This window comes from Micrasema longulum, unplaced genomic scaffold (genome assembly GCF_059751315.1).
Source record: "Micrasema longulum isolate JH-2025_06_02 unplaced genomic scaffold, ASM5975131v1 h1tg002032l, whole genome shotgun sequence".
In the NCBI taxonomy this organism is placed as follows: domain Eukaryota; kingdom Metazoa; phylum Arthropoda; class Insecta; order Trichoptera; family Brachycentridae; genus Micrasema; species Micrasema longulum.
In genome coordinates this window covers 162,125-179,171 of record NW_028279200.1, presented here as the reverse complement: position 1 = coordinate 179,171, position 17,047 = coordinate 162,125, and the positions used below count along the sequence as shown (strand labels likewise).

Here is a 17,047-nt window from a genome sequence, read left to right as displayed (position 1 = left end):
CGTGCTTAGAAGTTTGTCCGTCTCACAAGCACCAAACATTTCCCTTTTCTCATCCATTGCTGGTAGTATCTGAAAGCGCCATGTCCTGATCACATTTGTGTCAACTCGTAGGATACCCAAGATAAACGCATTCTCTAAGTTTTTGTGATATAAATAAGGCTAGGTTAGGCCTCGGAGTAATGAAGCTCTATTGCTAGTAGAGCTGCCCTACAGTTTACAGCAAAACAATGGGCCGTAGGTACTGGTTGTTTAACTAGAGCTGGCGCGTTCGCAAAACTCACACAAACGCATTTAAAATCTACAGGATGTTGATTTAAAAACAGATTATTTAAAATTTTAACAAAATGTGCTATCTTTATTGTTTATCAATAAGTGTTTGTACACATTTTCTCCAATATAATTTGTACTGTGCATTTTAATAACACTGTATTAATTATTATTATAATGAAAACAAAATATTTAACATTTAAATAAACAAACAAACCATCACGCCGTTTCTCCGTAAGGGTAGGCAGAGAGGATAGAACGCCACAACACTCTATCTTTGCATACAGATCTCGCTTCCTCTACATTCATACATCTTCTCGTGCACGCGCACCGATTATTCCTACTTTTAACATGTCCATCTTTAAGTATTTGATGGACTCGATCGTGCCATGTCTTTCTCGGTCTTCCTTGTTTTCTGCATCCATCAACATTTGCATCGTAGATCCTTTTAGCCGTTCTTTCACTGTCCATTCGCTCTACATGACCAAACCAACGCAGCACCCCTTTCTTGATTCTGTCAATAATGCTTGTCTCAGCCTTACATAATGTACGGATCTCAACATTTGTGCATCTATCGTACATAGTTTTACCACACATTCGCCTGAGAGATCGCATTTCGACAGCATTCAGCCTACTTTCATCCCTGTTTTTCCAAGTCCATACTTCGCTCCCATACATCAGGGACGGGACCAGGACTCCGTTGTGAACTGCCAATTTTGCTTGTTTAAATATAAATAAATATATGACAGTTTCTTAAGTGATTGTTTTTTCGCTCTAATCCAAAAGAGATTTTTAAAAACATTTTAATACAATATCAAGATTTTAAAAATCAATATTTTGTAATGTATTTTTGTGTAAGTTTTTTGAAAGCACCAGCACTAGATAATTGACCTTTACATGATTTGATTAAATACAAATATATATCAGTATAGTCGGCCTCATGGTGTAATGGTCAGCGCATTTGCCTACCGTGCAAGAGGTCTCGGGTTTGATTCCCAACAGTTTTAATATGAAATATTTATTCAATAGGGTGTTTTCACTCTAAAATATTTCATAGTCCCTGGGCTGGTACCTGAGGCGTAAGACTGATCATCTTACCTTCATGTAACAAAAATGATCAAGATACGCTGCGATTGGTGTACCAATGCAGTGCCCTATGCACCATTAGGTGCGGATAGGGAATGATGATGATGATAAATATATATTTATAAACCAGTGTTTTCAATGCATATACATACATCGAATACATATTATTATATTTTCACTATTAAGAATCGCAGCGAAATTCAGACGAACGCAGAAGCATCCTGCGTATATTTTATTACTCTTTCGTTAGCAACTAACAAAGCGATAGTTGTCAATGTCACGCGCTTATGCGCGTCAGCGCGAGAGAGACAGAGATTATTTTCATAATGCGTATGCCGCGCGATGTCATACCATGGGCTTATTCACAGATACTGCACAATGCGTCTGTGTAAGTATTGAGAACGCGCCAGCTTTAAAAAATCCACCGGTAGTCAGGTTGAGAATTACAAGCACAGCTACAAAATTGTCCATTACACGTTTGTTGTTAAACCAAACTAAAAATTTGCAACGCTTTTGTTCTATGCAATAGAGCAAAATGGCATCTCTAAAAGCGAGTCGTGCATTATTACTCCGAGGATTAGACTATGGTTTGAATTATCTAATGTAATTTTTGGTTAGATTAGATTTAGTTCACCCATGATTTTAATTGCGTAATCCGTCCATAAGTCCGTCTTAATCTTAGTTTTTAATTAGTTAATTGCGAGGTTATGTTCGATTCTGCAGTGTAGATGAGAAAACACAAATTCTACGTGAATGTGATGCTTTATATCACAAAGGAAGCCACGTCCTCGAGGGGCCACTGGTGAAACCTGAGGATGTTAGGTCGTTCGCCCCCTATCTAATAGCCCGATGCTTTATGGATCTGGACTTGGAGGGGGAGGTTTGATAATATCACCCTCCGCACAGTAGCCAGGCTCTTCAAAGACCTGGGCTTGGAGGGCGAGAACTAATTTACAGTGACCCGTCGCAATAGATCTACTCAGGTCGTGATGGTGTCAGGGGCTTATGTAAAGTAGATTACCCAAGTTTTAGTCTAGTCTAGGTTAGGTTAAGGTCTAGGCTAGGGTCAAAATTACGCAGGTTTTGAATCGCATAATTTTAGGTTAGGCCAAGTTTACTCAAGGTTTGAGTCACACAATTTAAGGTTAGTTTAAATTAGGGTCTAGGTTAGGGAATTTGGTCAAAATTACCCAGGTTTTGATTCGCATAATTTTAGTATAGGCCAAGTTTACTCAAGGTTTGAATCACACAATTTAAGGTTAGGTTAGGTTAGGGTGTAGGTTAGGGTATTTGGTCAAAATTACCCAGGTTTTGAATTGCATAATTTTAGGTTAGGCCAAGTTTACTCAAGGTTTGAGTCACACAATTTAAGGTTAGTTTAAATTAGGGTCTAGGTTAGGGAATTTGGTCAAAATTACCCAGGTTTTGATTCGCATAATTTTAGGTTAGGCCAAGTTTACTCAAGGTTTGAATCACACAGTTTAAGGTTAGGTTAGGTTAGGGTGTAGGTTAGGGTATTTGGTCAAAATTACCCAGGTTTTGAATTGCATAATTTTAGGTTAGGTCAAGTTTACCCAAGGTTTGAGTCATGGAAGGTTAGGTTACGTTTACCTATGTTTTGAGTCACGCAATGCGAGGTCAGGCTACGTTGGCGTCGCACAATATCAGGTCAGCTTAGGTGTGTGTGTGTGCGTATGCGCAGTATTAGTGTGTGCCATGAACAAGTTATATCTGACACGTGCGAAGTGGTGCCGACAGCTGCTCGAGCGCCGACGAGGGCGACGACGGCGGCGACCCCGAAACGAAGGCGGCGCGCGAGAAGGAGAGGCGCCAGGCCAACAACGTCCGCGAGAGGTGAATATGCCGCCCACTCACTCACCCACACCCCACACGGACACGCACGCACACATGCAAACGGGACAAGACAAATATTGCATCTACGATTTTATAAAATACCGAAATTTGATAGTTTGTCACGTGGTAGTGTCGCGGAATCACAAAACGACTCCTATTTTCTAGCGTAGTTATTTACAAATAAAATAAAATAAAAAAATATTTTAAAATTAGATAAAGTGTCTATTGTCCTTAACATATAACTTGATTAGAATGCCAGCTGCCAAACTAATGTCAATAGTGATGGAAAATTACTGATCACTGATCATGTACCGATCAAATCGATTTTATCAGTTTTTTCATGCAAACATTTATTTTAGTGTGTTTAATACAATTATTCACCAAAAATAAGACATTTATATTTTTTTCATGAACATCGTTAAATGAATTATTTTTTTATTCAATCAATTTACATTGATCAACCTTGTAAAGAACGTCATTAATAATTAGGTTTATTTGTTTTTTTTTTAGTTCTAAAGCTGATTTTATATATTTACGTTGATTTATATGTCAAGCATTGAATTAAAAAAATTAATTAACATGCCAGATACGAATGATTTTTCCTGTGTCAATATAAATCACTCCTTAGACGTTACTACAAAGTTATGTCGTCACTTTTTCTGACAAATGTCATTCTAATCAAGCTATATTTTAAGGACTATAGTTATACCTTAACTAATAAACATATTTCCCATTTTTTAATAGTGAGTTATTTACAACTCGTTGAAAATTGCCCCAAAATGTCTGGGTAAATAATAAAAGAGCAAATATTCTTTTAAAAAAAAGAAAATACATTTTATTATTTCAAAGTTGCTACAATTTAAAAAAAAATTATAATATTTAACTTGTGAACTTATTTGTAAAATAATTTAACCAAATAATCGGCCAATCAGTGGTGCTCTATAACATACGTTCGAAATATGTTGAATTTCAAACAGTTTTTCTTTGCTCCGTCTGTATGTGTGCGTCCATTCTGTATTCACTCATTCTCGGATTACATTTACATCATTATTTAAACATCCATCATATTCATTCCTTTACACTGTATATAATTGTGTTCGTCATATCACGTACAGAACATCTAGAATTTTCCTTATCCGAACCCAACCTTACCTAATCTATAATCATGTTTTTACATTGTATCCTAACATAACATGTGCTTCAACCCATTCAATTCCCAACCTTACCTAACCAAACATGTGTTTCCATCCATTAAATTCCAACCCCATCGAACCAAACATGTGCTTCTGTCCATCAAATTTCAACCTCATCTAACCAATCATGTTCTTCGATCCATTCAATTCCAACCTTATCTAACCAAAAATGTCATTGTGCTTCTATCAAATATATTTCAACCTTACCTAACCGCATAATATGTGCTTCAACCCATTAAATTCCAACCGTATCTAACCAAACATGTGCTTCAATCCATTAAATTCCAACCCCATCGAACCAAACATGTGCTTCTGTCCATCAAATTTCAACCTCATCTAACCAATCATGTTCTTCGATCCATTCAATTCCAACCTTATCTAACCAAACATGTCATTGTGCTTCTATCCAATATATTCCAACCTTATCTAACCGCATAACATGTGCTTCAACCCATTCAATTCCAACCTTATCTAACCAAACATGTCATTGTACTTCTATCCAATATATTCCAACCTTACCTAACCGCTTAATATGTGCTCCATCCATTAATATCCAACCATATCAAATCTCACGTGTATTTACTTCCATTAATATCCAACTGTACCTAATCTACTTGTGCTTTTAGCCATTAACATCCAACCTTGCATAACCATACATACGCTTTTGTTTATTAAATTGAAACCTACTTAATCATACATGTACCTGATTGAACAATTTTTTTCATCCATTATTAACCTATGTAAATTAGCCGTACATGCATTTTTATGACCAAAATCTAATCTAACCAAAAAATATGTATTCTATGCCCATCCATTAACTTAACCATACCTAATATAAAAATATGTTTTTTTTTTGCAACATTTGATTTGTGGTGCTGGCTAGATAATGGTTCTGTATTTCAGTGGTTAGAGCACTGTGTTTGCATGAGTTTTATGTGTTTTTATAACTCGTTAGACCGAAAAAATTCCATTATGTTGTCCTGATCGTAGAACGACGGCACATGTGATTTCCTTCAACTTTACATGAGCGCGGTTTGAATTTTTTTGGACACTTGTCATAACTCGATACGTACAAAATTATATTCTTTGATGCTTGGGTAAGTTATATATTATATAATTAAAATATAGCTTGATTAAAATGACAGCTGCCAAACTAATGTCAATAATGGGGGTCAGTGCTATTCAAGCTCCCGACGTCACTGCGACCTGTGAATATCTATTGTGACGGATCCCTGCGAATAATGAGTACTTACATATATATATAAATATTGTTTTTATTACTTTTTTTTTTACATATTTTTAAATTTGGATTTTAGGCCGGAGCGTTCTAAACAATCTTAACAATTTTACATCGATCGATAAGGTGGTAGATAGGTTTCTTCATTTAGGTTTTAAACAAACAGATATTTTTTGATAATCATTGTTCAATGAGTCCACTTATATTCACTACACACTCTCGCATACATACAATACTCACACACCCATACACATATACACACACTCTTAATATATATACTCACCCTCACTAACATGTACAATAATAAAACGGATACACTAAATTTTTTGTGACTAAAACTAGTACTTAGAGTAAATATTATTATGTAATAATAAAAGTTATACTCATAATGTAATTGAGACACATTTAATGTATATATTTTTACCGACATATTGTAAACCATTGAATAAATTCCATGTGTTTTGTTTTTGAGAAAAAAAAAAAATACAAAATAAAATAAAATATAAAAAAAATAATAAAAAAAATAATAAAAAAAAAAATAAATAAAAAATAATAAAATAAAAGAAAATAAAAAAAAAAAAAAAAAAAAAAAATCAATAATAATAATAAATTTAAAAATAAATTAATTAAATCGTGATAGGAAATTACTGATCACTGATCATGTACAGATCAAATTGATTTTATCAGTTTTTTCATGCAAACATGAAACTCGGTTTCCGAAAATTGATATAAAAACACAAAAACAAGCCTATTATAGTGTGTTTAAGACCAATTTAAGACCATTCACCAAAAATAAGACATTTATATTTTTTTCATGATCAACATCAAATGAATTAATTTTTTATTTGATCAATTTACATTGATAAATTTGTCCCATCTCTAACGTTTTTGCAAAATGACGTAACCTTGTAAGAACGTCGTTAATTATTAGGTTTATTTGAGTTTTTTTAAGTTTTAAAGCTGATTTGATATATTTATGTTGATTTATATGTCAAGCATTGTATAAAAAAAATAAATTAACATGCCAGATACGAATGATTATTCGTGTGTCAATATAAATCACTCCTTAGACGTCACTACAAAGTTATGTCGTCACTTTTGCTGACAACTGTCATTCTAATCAAGCTATATTTTAAGGACTATAGTGTTATTGGAAGGTTTCACTGTATATAACTGTTTTATTAACGCTTCATCAACATCACCCATTTTCATGTGTTGTCTGTATCACTGTCTTGTTCTTTCCTCCATGTTAAGACCTAGCGCCTCTCTTTCTCTCGACGCATTCGCTTCGCAATCAAAAGGTGAGTTTAAAGACGATGAATTTGTTTTTACCATAACAAAGAAGGTTGGCCGGATTTGGCCCCAAATAAAATTTTAAGGACAATATATATTACTATGATCATATTTATGTAGCATATTTAAAAACAGTTGGGTATTATCACTCAGGAGGAATATCGGATTTAACCTTCTCTACAAACAAAAGATTTTTTAAAGATTCTCCTAGTGTTTATATAAGTCCTTATAATGAATATTTTTATTAATTATTTTCGTTTGGAGAATTAGGTCTTTCGAAAACGATCGTTTCGTAAGTTGGTAATAAATTTTGTCGCAGAAGTTCACGAGTAATGCATTCATTTTAATGTTGGTAATGCCTCAGACCACAGATAGAAAAATAAGGAGAGTTGTCTATTTTATATTTTATTTATTAAGGAAAAACAACAGTTGTTATATAAGAATACAAAATATAAAAAATCGTACATACATCCAGTTAAATTTTTTCACAAATATAATGAGAGAACATGTTACACAGTAAAGAGAAAAATAATATATTATATAAGACATGAGAATAAAAAGGAGCTCGTAAGAAGGTTAAGGGATGAGGAAATAGAGTGGAGGAGTGGAGGAGAGGGATTTTCATAATATAGTTGACTAATTAAAAATTTTGATATTATAATAAAATAAACATATTTAAAGGAACATAAACTTATTACACACTGACAAATGTTTTATTTTACAGTGTTTCAAAAAGTTATTTTTGAAGTCACAAAATTTTGTATTAAAAATATCTAAATGGGGACAAAGTAAATTAAATTTGGAGCAGCTACGATAAATAAACGAGTTTTGAACATAATTTTTTTTGGGCAGTGAATAATAAAAAAATGAACTTGTCGTGTTGACTTTACGGGACAATTGATTGAAATACGCTCCAAGGGATGCATATTATCTTAAGCCCCCCCCCCTTACCCACTCCACACTTCAGTTCAAGAACAATATTCTATAAAATCCATAGACATTGATGAAAAAAAATCCGATGATGTCACAAAACATCCGAAGACGTCATACTTGATGACGTTACGAATTGTTTGTTTTTGGCACCATTCAAATGACTAGAATTGAATCCTTTATATCTCCCTTATTTCTTAACAGATTTTAATAAGAATAGTACCGATCGGCTTGTGATTTTTTAGAATTATTTATTGGCTAATAAAAAAATCCATGATAATTGCCCATTGAAGTTTTTAAAATCAAATCTGATGGTTTTTGAAAGAGATGAAAGTATGACTAATAGAGATCATTGAGAATTTTTTGAGAGAGGAGTTGCAGTATTATTGACCTCGCTTATAATGTACAAGGTTTTCAACCGTCCATGCGCTCAGTAGCTGCAATTGTTGTTATCTAAATTCTAATTTTATAAATTTGCTTTTTATTTCGTTTTTAAAATATCACTTAAACTCTAAACTTCATTGTCAAATAAAATTTAAAAATAAAAATGTAAATAGGGGCTAGATTTCTTATTGTCCATGCGTTCTATAGCTGCAAGACGTTCTGTTATCTAGCTCATATATATCATAATTGTAATATATCATAATTGGAGAGGAGGAACTAGAATCCCAACCGTCCATGCGCTCTGTAGCTGCAAGACGTGTTGGGATATTTATTTATTTTACAGCGCCCTAGAGGTGATTTTCACAAAAATGGCGCTATATAAATTATCCAAACTTTATTAAGGTTCATATTTCACCAGGGGATTTTATTTCCTGGCTATCTATATCAAAGAAGTGTTGGGAAAGGGAAGGAATTTCAGTTTTGGACCTTTATGACATGTCCATCTTCAAGTATGTGTTGCATTTTGTTGTGCCGTGTCTTTTTTGGTCTTCCTCGATTTCTGCGTCCATCAACACTCGCATTGTTCTTTTGCTGTCGTTTGCTGCCGTTTTTTTGGCGGTGTGATGGTCGGCGCGTTTGCCTACCAAGCAAGAGGTCTCGGGTATCAACATGATTGATATGAAATATTTATTTGCACGTATTTTATCAAAAGTGTAATTTAGCTTAAAGTTCAAAGAGTGATTTTTTTAAACCGTCATCATTTCCCTTTCCAGAAACAGTGGTGCATAGGGCACTGCAGTATAGACAAAATGCGGAATATTCATATAGTTGGTTTAAAAATATTTTTAAAAGTATCGGTGAAGCGGGGGAAGGGGGGGGGGTGCGTGCGACTAGACAAGGTTTAGTTGTAAGTTGCGTTGTGCGAGCCGAGCGTAACGGTTGGTTGGTTGAACAGCTGTTCGAGCGCGGACGAGGGCGACGAGTCGGACGCGGACCCGCTCACCAAGGCGGTGAGAGAGAAAGAGAGGCGGCAGGCTAACAACGCGAGAGAGAGGTAAGAGAGTATACGCCTGTCTACAATCATCATGTATGCAGATTCTACGTCGTTGAACGAATGTATTAATTGAGTGCAATTTGATTATTTTTATTAGAATGAATGTAGTAATCGAACGCATTTTCTTTCGTATAAATTTAGTAATCGAATATATTCGATTATTTTCATTTGAATTAATTCAGTAATCGAATGCATTAGATTATTTTCATTAAAATTAATGTAGTAATCGAATGCATAAAATTATTTTCATTTGAACGCATTTTCTTTCGTATAAATTTAGTAATCGAATATATTCGATTATTTTCATTTGAATTAATTCAGTAATCGAATGCATTAGATTATTTTCATTAAAATTAATGTAGTAATCGAATGCATAAAATTATTTTCATTTGAATGAATGTAGTAATCGAATGCATTAGATTATTTTCATTCAAATGAATGTAGTAATGGAATGCATAAGATTCTTTTCATTCAAATGAATTCAGTAATCGAATACATTCGATTATTTTCATTCGAATTAATTTCATTCTTATTATATAGTAAATGAATGCATTAGAATATTTTCATTTGAATAAATTTAGTAATCGAATTCATTCAATTGTTTAAAATCAAATGAATTAAGTAATCAAATGCATTAGATTATTTTCATTGAAATGAATTTAGTAATCAAATGCATTTGATTATTTTTTTCTAATTAATTTAGTAATCGAATGCATTCGAATGAATTTAGTAATCGAATGCCTTCGATTATTTTTATTCGAACGAATCATCTCTACGTTTAACCCCCTCAATTATACCCGTGTCCGATTCGCATTCTCATCTAATTTCATAATTTATTACTGGAAATGAAAAATATTTTTTTCTTACTAATTTATTGTGTGAAATATTAAAATATATAGGATTAAACAGTTATTTTGTCGTCCTTTTGCACTGGAAATGACAAAATATGGAATTCTTCAAGTAAAGGTGTGCATGCGTAGCAAAATTGAAATAAAAAATCAGTTGTCATGGTGTTGGTTCATATGTATTATTCATTATTTTCTTCTTCTTTTTCTTCAGCCTTGTTCTCTCCACTGCTGGATAATAGCCTCTTCCTAATGTCTCCACTCCTTCCTATCACCCGCTTTTATCATCCATGTTTTATCGGCTATCGAGGCAAATCTCTGTTGATTACATATTAATGTTTAATATTAACGGCTCCCTGGGAGTTGAATCCTGTCCATGTCTACAAAAATTTGGATAAACTTATAATATTGACAATAATATGACATGGTATTTTTTTTATAGTTAACTCCTGATGTAATAAAATTGTTAAAATTATATTTATATTTAAAAAATTCCGTCCAGTCCATACTAAAAACAGAGATTTAATTAATCAATTGAGAAAATATTAATTTTGAACAGATTTCATGTATTTATTATATTTTGAAATATTTATGATTTGATATTTCTAGAGGTTATTTTTTGTCGCTAATGTTATACTTCTTCACTTGTCCAGGATACGTATCAGAGACATCAACGAGGCGCTGAAGGAACTGGGACGGATGTGTATGACGCACCTCAAGAGTGACAAACCCCAGACAAAGTTAGGAATTCTAAATATGGCTGTAGAGGTCATAATGACCTTGGAACAGCAAGTTAGAGGTATGCTTAAAGATTTTTTACAGTCGCTATAATCAATTTTATTAACATTTTTATATTTAAAAAAATATATCTGATATTGATAGTACAATTCGAAGTTTTTTTTTAATGGATGTTTTTGTCCTATGTAAGAATATTGTCTCTGTGCCCCAAAGAAGTTCTAACCGTTTGTCAAGGAATATATAAATGCGAATATGCTACCAAATATATACAAAACCTATATCAGACCTACACTCGAATACGGGTGTCAGATATGATATCCCTATTTTGTTAAGGATATCAACTTGTTGGAAAGAGTCCAAAGACGAGCTACAAAGTCGCTGAGCCTAAAACGGCTTCCATATGTGGACAGACTGGAAATTCTCGGTCTCGCAACGCTGCAGGAACGCCGAGAAAGGGGTGACCCGGTAGAGACATAAGAGATACTCGACAGTCACTATAGCTGCCCAAATTGGGTCCCATGTTCGAGCTTAAACGAGATCACCCAAGATTTGTTCCTCAAAATTTATAAAACATATGTTCGTCCACTCCCGGAGTATGCCTACCAAATCTGGAGTCCCTATTTAAAAAAAGACATAGCGTTGTTGGAGAAAATCCAGAGTCCAAAAATGGTTGTTTCTCCAAGAAATAAATTATACGAGGACCGCTTAAGGGAGCTCGGGTTAAGTTCACTGGAAGAGCGGAGGCAGCGTGGTGACTTGATCTTAACTGAGCAATATAATGTACCCAAGTTGAAATCAATGTTCACTATGAATGACAACCGCCATCTCAGAGGTCGTCCATTGAAACTCGACACTGCCCCCTTCACATCCAACCCCGGGAAGACCTTCCTGACAAACCGCGTTGTGGAGAAATGGAATGGCCTTCCGGAGAGAGTGATTGGTGCTAGTTCAGTGAATGTTAACTAGATGCACACAGCAATGTATAATGTTTAATAACCATGTACTTGTACACTTGATATACACGCATCAGCTTCATAGCTGCTAGTGTATTATTAATAATAATAAAAAAGATGCTCGTCTTCTCAGGCTGGAGAAAACGAGATTCAATCTAAATCCACAGAAGCATTTGCCGAGCAATGGGGTTGTTGATGGTTGGAATAAGCTGCCACAAGAGCCGATCTCAACGTGTAGTCTCAATGGGTTTAAAAATGGACTAGATTTGTTTCGGAAAAGTTAAAGTGCGCCAACAGCTAACTTTCGTTAAAATAGATGTAAGCAAATCAGCTTTAAGCTGCTCGCTTAAAATCAATAAAATAATAATGATAATAATCTGATCGCTGAAACTGACGGGTGTGTCTCCGTTCGTACCAAGCACCGCAAATGACTCAAATAGTGAATCACTCTGATATCTGTGAAGCTTTTTATAATGAATTTAAGGTCTTTTTAAGACTGCGAGGTCAGATTTATTTCTATTCTTTTATTTATTCATTTCAAATGACATTAGTATACATCGGTAGTCAGATGGCAGAAGGGACCATCTGTATTTTTTTCAGTTTTTTAGTTGTCAAGAGTTTAATAAATATTTCAGTAAAGACGCAGAAAATAAAATTTAAAAAAAAGTATAATTTAATATGGTAATTAATTATTGAAAAAAAACATTAAAATTTATTAGTTTATAAAATATTATTTAAAATTTAATAACTTATATTTCCATATAAGTTACTAATTAAAAATACTTAGTACATTTCAACTTATTTGTTTGACCAATTAGCGCTTTCACCCTCTTTACAATTTGGTGTTGTCTTGCAGAACGTAATTTGAATCCGAAGGCGGCGTGTCTGAAGAGGCGAGAGGAGGAGAAAGCGGAAGATGGACCAAACAAAATGGGTGGCGGGCCTCCCATGCAACACTCCATGCCTTACAGCACTATGCAGGTTGGTTATTTGCTACTTAGACATAAATTTAACTTTATCTTACGAGAGAATCTTACGAGATTTTGACATAAATTTTACTTCATCTTATATATATTTTTTTCTTATAACCCAAGTTTAAATTGTTCTTCAAATTTTAATGTTGAGGGATTGTTTTTCTTTTCCAGGGCCCCCTCCCTTCGGGGATGCCCCACGCGCCTCCCGGCCCACCCCCCCCGCCGGCGCAATAACGAACGCCCCCTCACTACCCCTCACCGCACCAGCCGCACCACGCCCCCCCCTCGCTTCACCACCACCATCCTCATCATCAGGACGTGTTCTACTACCACAGGCGGCTCTAGCACAGTCGCCTGCGGAATCCGGGCCCCCGGAGAAAAACCCGGCCCTCGCTGAATCCGAGTCGCCGGCGATGCCCAGTCCATGCCAGATATGAGTCATCGGCGAAACTCGGTCTACGCGAGATAAGAGTCATCGATGAAACTCAATCCATGCGAGATATCAGCCATCGGTGAAACTGGGTCTACGCGTGATCCGAGTCACTGGAAAGATTCCATTGAGAGTCTTCGGTAAAACTCAATTCACGCGAGACACGATCCGTGCGAGATACTGGTCACCGGCGTAACTCGGTTCTCGGGAGATTCGGGCCACAGGTGAAACTTGGTCCGTGCGAGATCCGGGCCGCGGTTGAAACCCGTCCTCTGCGAGATGCGAGTCGCCTGCGACAGGTGTCGGAACATTGTAGATAATTCTAAGATGTCGCAGCTGACCGATTGTGAATAATTGTGGTATAAACTCGCGGATCGCGTCCGGTCGCCGGGGTCACTCGGGTCGCCTTCGAAACGATTAGAACAAACGAGACATTCGCCGGTTCCGAAAAGTGACGAGAGAAAGAATCGCAAATGGCACAACCGAAAAGTACAAATAGCCGTTTGAACATGTACAGAACACACTTGTAATGTGGAGAAGCGATGCGAACCTCGGGCGGCGAGATGTGAGTTTGTCCGCGCGCGCGGTGTGTGTACAGAATAAACAATTGTGTGGGAGCACGCCGACTGGTGTTATTCCCAGGTGATAGTTTTAATCGATAATGGACAGTTTTCTAAATGATAATTATCAAATAAAATAGTGTTAATAATAAAATATAATTCTCTCCACATGTTTTTCGACCCCAGTGTTTATAAATTTTATAATACTTGATTAGGACTTTAACTTTTTTATTTTATTTTGAGATTCAATCGCTACCGACGCACCGTCGCCCCGTTGGACACTAGGACCAATTTTAAAAATACGTATTTCCCTCATCCACACCTAATGGTGAATCAGTACATTGAATGCGGCCTACAATTTGTGTTACACAAAAGCTAGATGATTGCAATTGACCTTGTCCGGAATCGGAACCGAGACCTCTTGCCTGGTAGGCAAACGCGCTGATCAATTAATTGATTTAGTTGGATTTATCAACAATATTTTGAGTTTGTCGAAATTTTTGTAGACAAGGAGTGGATTCAACTCCCCGGGAGCTGTTTTTATTAACATACTACAGCAGAGATGAAAACATTTAAGAGAAGGTAATATAGAAGTCTAGGCATCTACGGGGCTTATGACCTGTCAATGGCTGGTTTAAGTGGCCACTTTACACACTGTGTAACATTCACCATTTTGCCCATGTTTGAACATCCATATTTCTTCAATTCTTCCATTTGCTGATTTTAGTGAAGTTAAAGAGCTGAAACCTTTATTGTTGCGAAGAGATTCAACCGACTGAATTACTTCACGTACTAGGCAACGCCTGAAAACAATTTTCCAATTTTTAAACTTCTTCTTGGACCAGTTGGTTTCATTACAATATTTGAGTTTGTCCAAATTTTTGCAGACAAAAGACCAACAAATTAAGATTAACAAATTACAACAGGGATGGAGAATACCTTAAGTAAGGGAATATGGAAGTCTAGGCATTATAAGTGGCCACTTTACACACTCTGTAACATTCACCATTTTGCCTATGTTTGATCATCCATATTTCTTCAATTCTTCCATTTGTTGATTTGTAACATTCACCATTCTGCCCATATTTGAACATCTATATTCCTTTAATTCTTTCATCTGTTGAATGTTTATTTATCCAAATTTGAAATTTATAAACTGGTATGTTTGTAAGCATTTATTATAATTTTCAATGGTGACAATATGCAATGGTGATTGGATTTAAATAATCTTCCTCTGGTATAACAAGTAATGCTTATAACGAGCAAATTCATTCGGTCCCATCTTCCTCGTAATAACCAAGTTCGTCTTGCGTTGTTCATATTTTAGTTTTAGTGATAAATAAAAAAAAACTAAACAAATGTCGAGCCTAACTTACGAAATCCAAGTCAATAAAAAACGATAATGATACTTATTTATTAATGTTTTAATTTATTATTGTGGTGTTTAAGACTTGGAATTTCTTCTAAAAGTACAAAATGTAAATAAAGTATATTTTCTGGGAGTCATGGACATTTTAAAGAGAATATTCTATGTAAATAATTGAAGAAAGATAATTCATACATACACCACGCACAAATTGACATTAGTAAAAAAAAAATTACACACCGAAATAAAACGAAATTAAATATGCCATTGTTAAATGTTTAGACGCATATATTTTCATTAAATAAATTTGAATACGTAATACTTAAAAATATACCAAATATCATTTTTAAAACAAATGCTAAATAAAAATTTTCTGAATATAATGTAAATTTTGTGATCATCTCATACATGATATTTCACTTTAAAATCTCTAAAAAGACAGCGTGTTTTCTAAATTGTTTGAATTCGAGATAAATGCAATCCATTTTACTACTGAAAATGTGACCGATGACAGATCGCAGGCTTATTCTAGCGCTATACCACGTTGGAAGTGGGTATAAACGTGGAGTTAGTTTCTATGGTCGCTATCCCTGCTCTATATCGGGTATAACTATATGCGAAGTAAGTTTAATAGTCAATTTGTCAATATGCATAGAGTTACGAGCGTTGATAAATTTTTCGAAGTTTGTTTTTGCTCTCCCGCAAAATGGACGATTTAGACATACCACGGTGTACTTCTGGGGGTGCGATATATGTAAATTGTAAAAAATCCAACTGTTGACGGTGCGTCGATTGTGCGAATCGCAAATTTATTTTTAGTTTTAATCTGGGGCTTGTAAAAAATATTTAAATTGAAGATAAATGTAAAAATATATGCATCGACATTGGTGAATGCAGTTTTTTAAAAAATGCTAATTTTTTTATAGGAATTAAAAAATATTTTGAAAATTGACTGCCGTTTCTTATATAAATATTAAAATTGCGCAGTAGCATTGAAAAAACTGTGGACATACGTAATTTGTAATTATTTCTGATTTGTTCTACCAAAATATAATTTTTCGGTATTTTTGAATCAAAAAATGTTTTAATTTTATCATATCTAAGCAGTAGTCTGATAAAAAGTGGAGAAATCACACGATTTTGACAATTTAAAATGCTGGTCTTTCAAAATCACGCCATTAAAAAATAAATGAAATAAACGCAATTGTTTTCTAAGGTATTTCTGATAAAAAATATACTTAAAAGTTTCATATATTTACAGTTTTATAAATTGTACATTGTCTTTGAAAACATTATCTTTATAATAAATATCCAATTATCCGGATTTCTGCATATCCACATAACGTCTGGCACTCATTAAACCAGATTGTTGGAATTTTACTGTACTTTGATTAATTTTTACAAACCAAAATTTAAGTTTATTTTTTAATAACTTTTCTGTTAAATTATCTTTAAATCATTAGATTTTTTTTTACTTTAAACAAAGATGAGTCTCAATTTCAAGAGGCGTAATCTTCCAGTTGAAAATTTTAGTTACTAAGTAGATTTTTTTATCAGAAATACCGTTGAAAATGTTTGTTTTTAAATGCGCGATTTTGCAAACTGAACGTTTTGAAATGGAAAATTTGTACGATTTCCTCACTTTTTAACAGACCACAGCCTTAACAATGTCACATGTTAAAATGTGCGATATTTTACATAACAAATTATAATTTTTGTTTGCCATGTTTATAAAAATCACTCGATACATTTTTGTATTATTAATATTAAATCAAATGCAATAACGACTCACGCTTCGCGCGGCTCATAGAAAAGTGTCACATGTAAAACAATACAACTTTTAAAATTAATTATAAAAAACTGGTTCCGTTTAATAAAAACAC

General features: G+C 34.3%; 1 protein-coding gene across 1 annotated transcript; it reads left to right on the top strand.

Moving 5' to 3' along the window:
* Nucleotides 1-3,095: 3,095 nt before the first annotated feature.
* LOC148273223 (transcription factor 4-like) lies at nt 3,096-15,396 on the top strand. The gene is made up of 4 exons (XM_088238992.1): nt 3,096-3,207; nt 10,797-10,942; nt 12,691-12,815; nt 12,980-15,396. Exons 2-4 carry the CDS (start codon nt 10,843-10,845, stop codon nt 13,040-13,042), a joined length of 288 nt encoding a protein of 95 aa, XP_088095118.1. The 5' UTR covers nt 3,096-3,207; nt 10,797-10,842; the 3' UTR covers nt 13,043-15,396.
* Nucleotides 15,397-17,047: the final 1,651 nt, after the last annotated feature.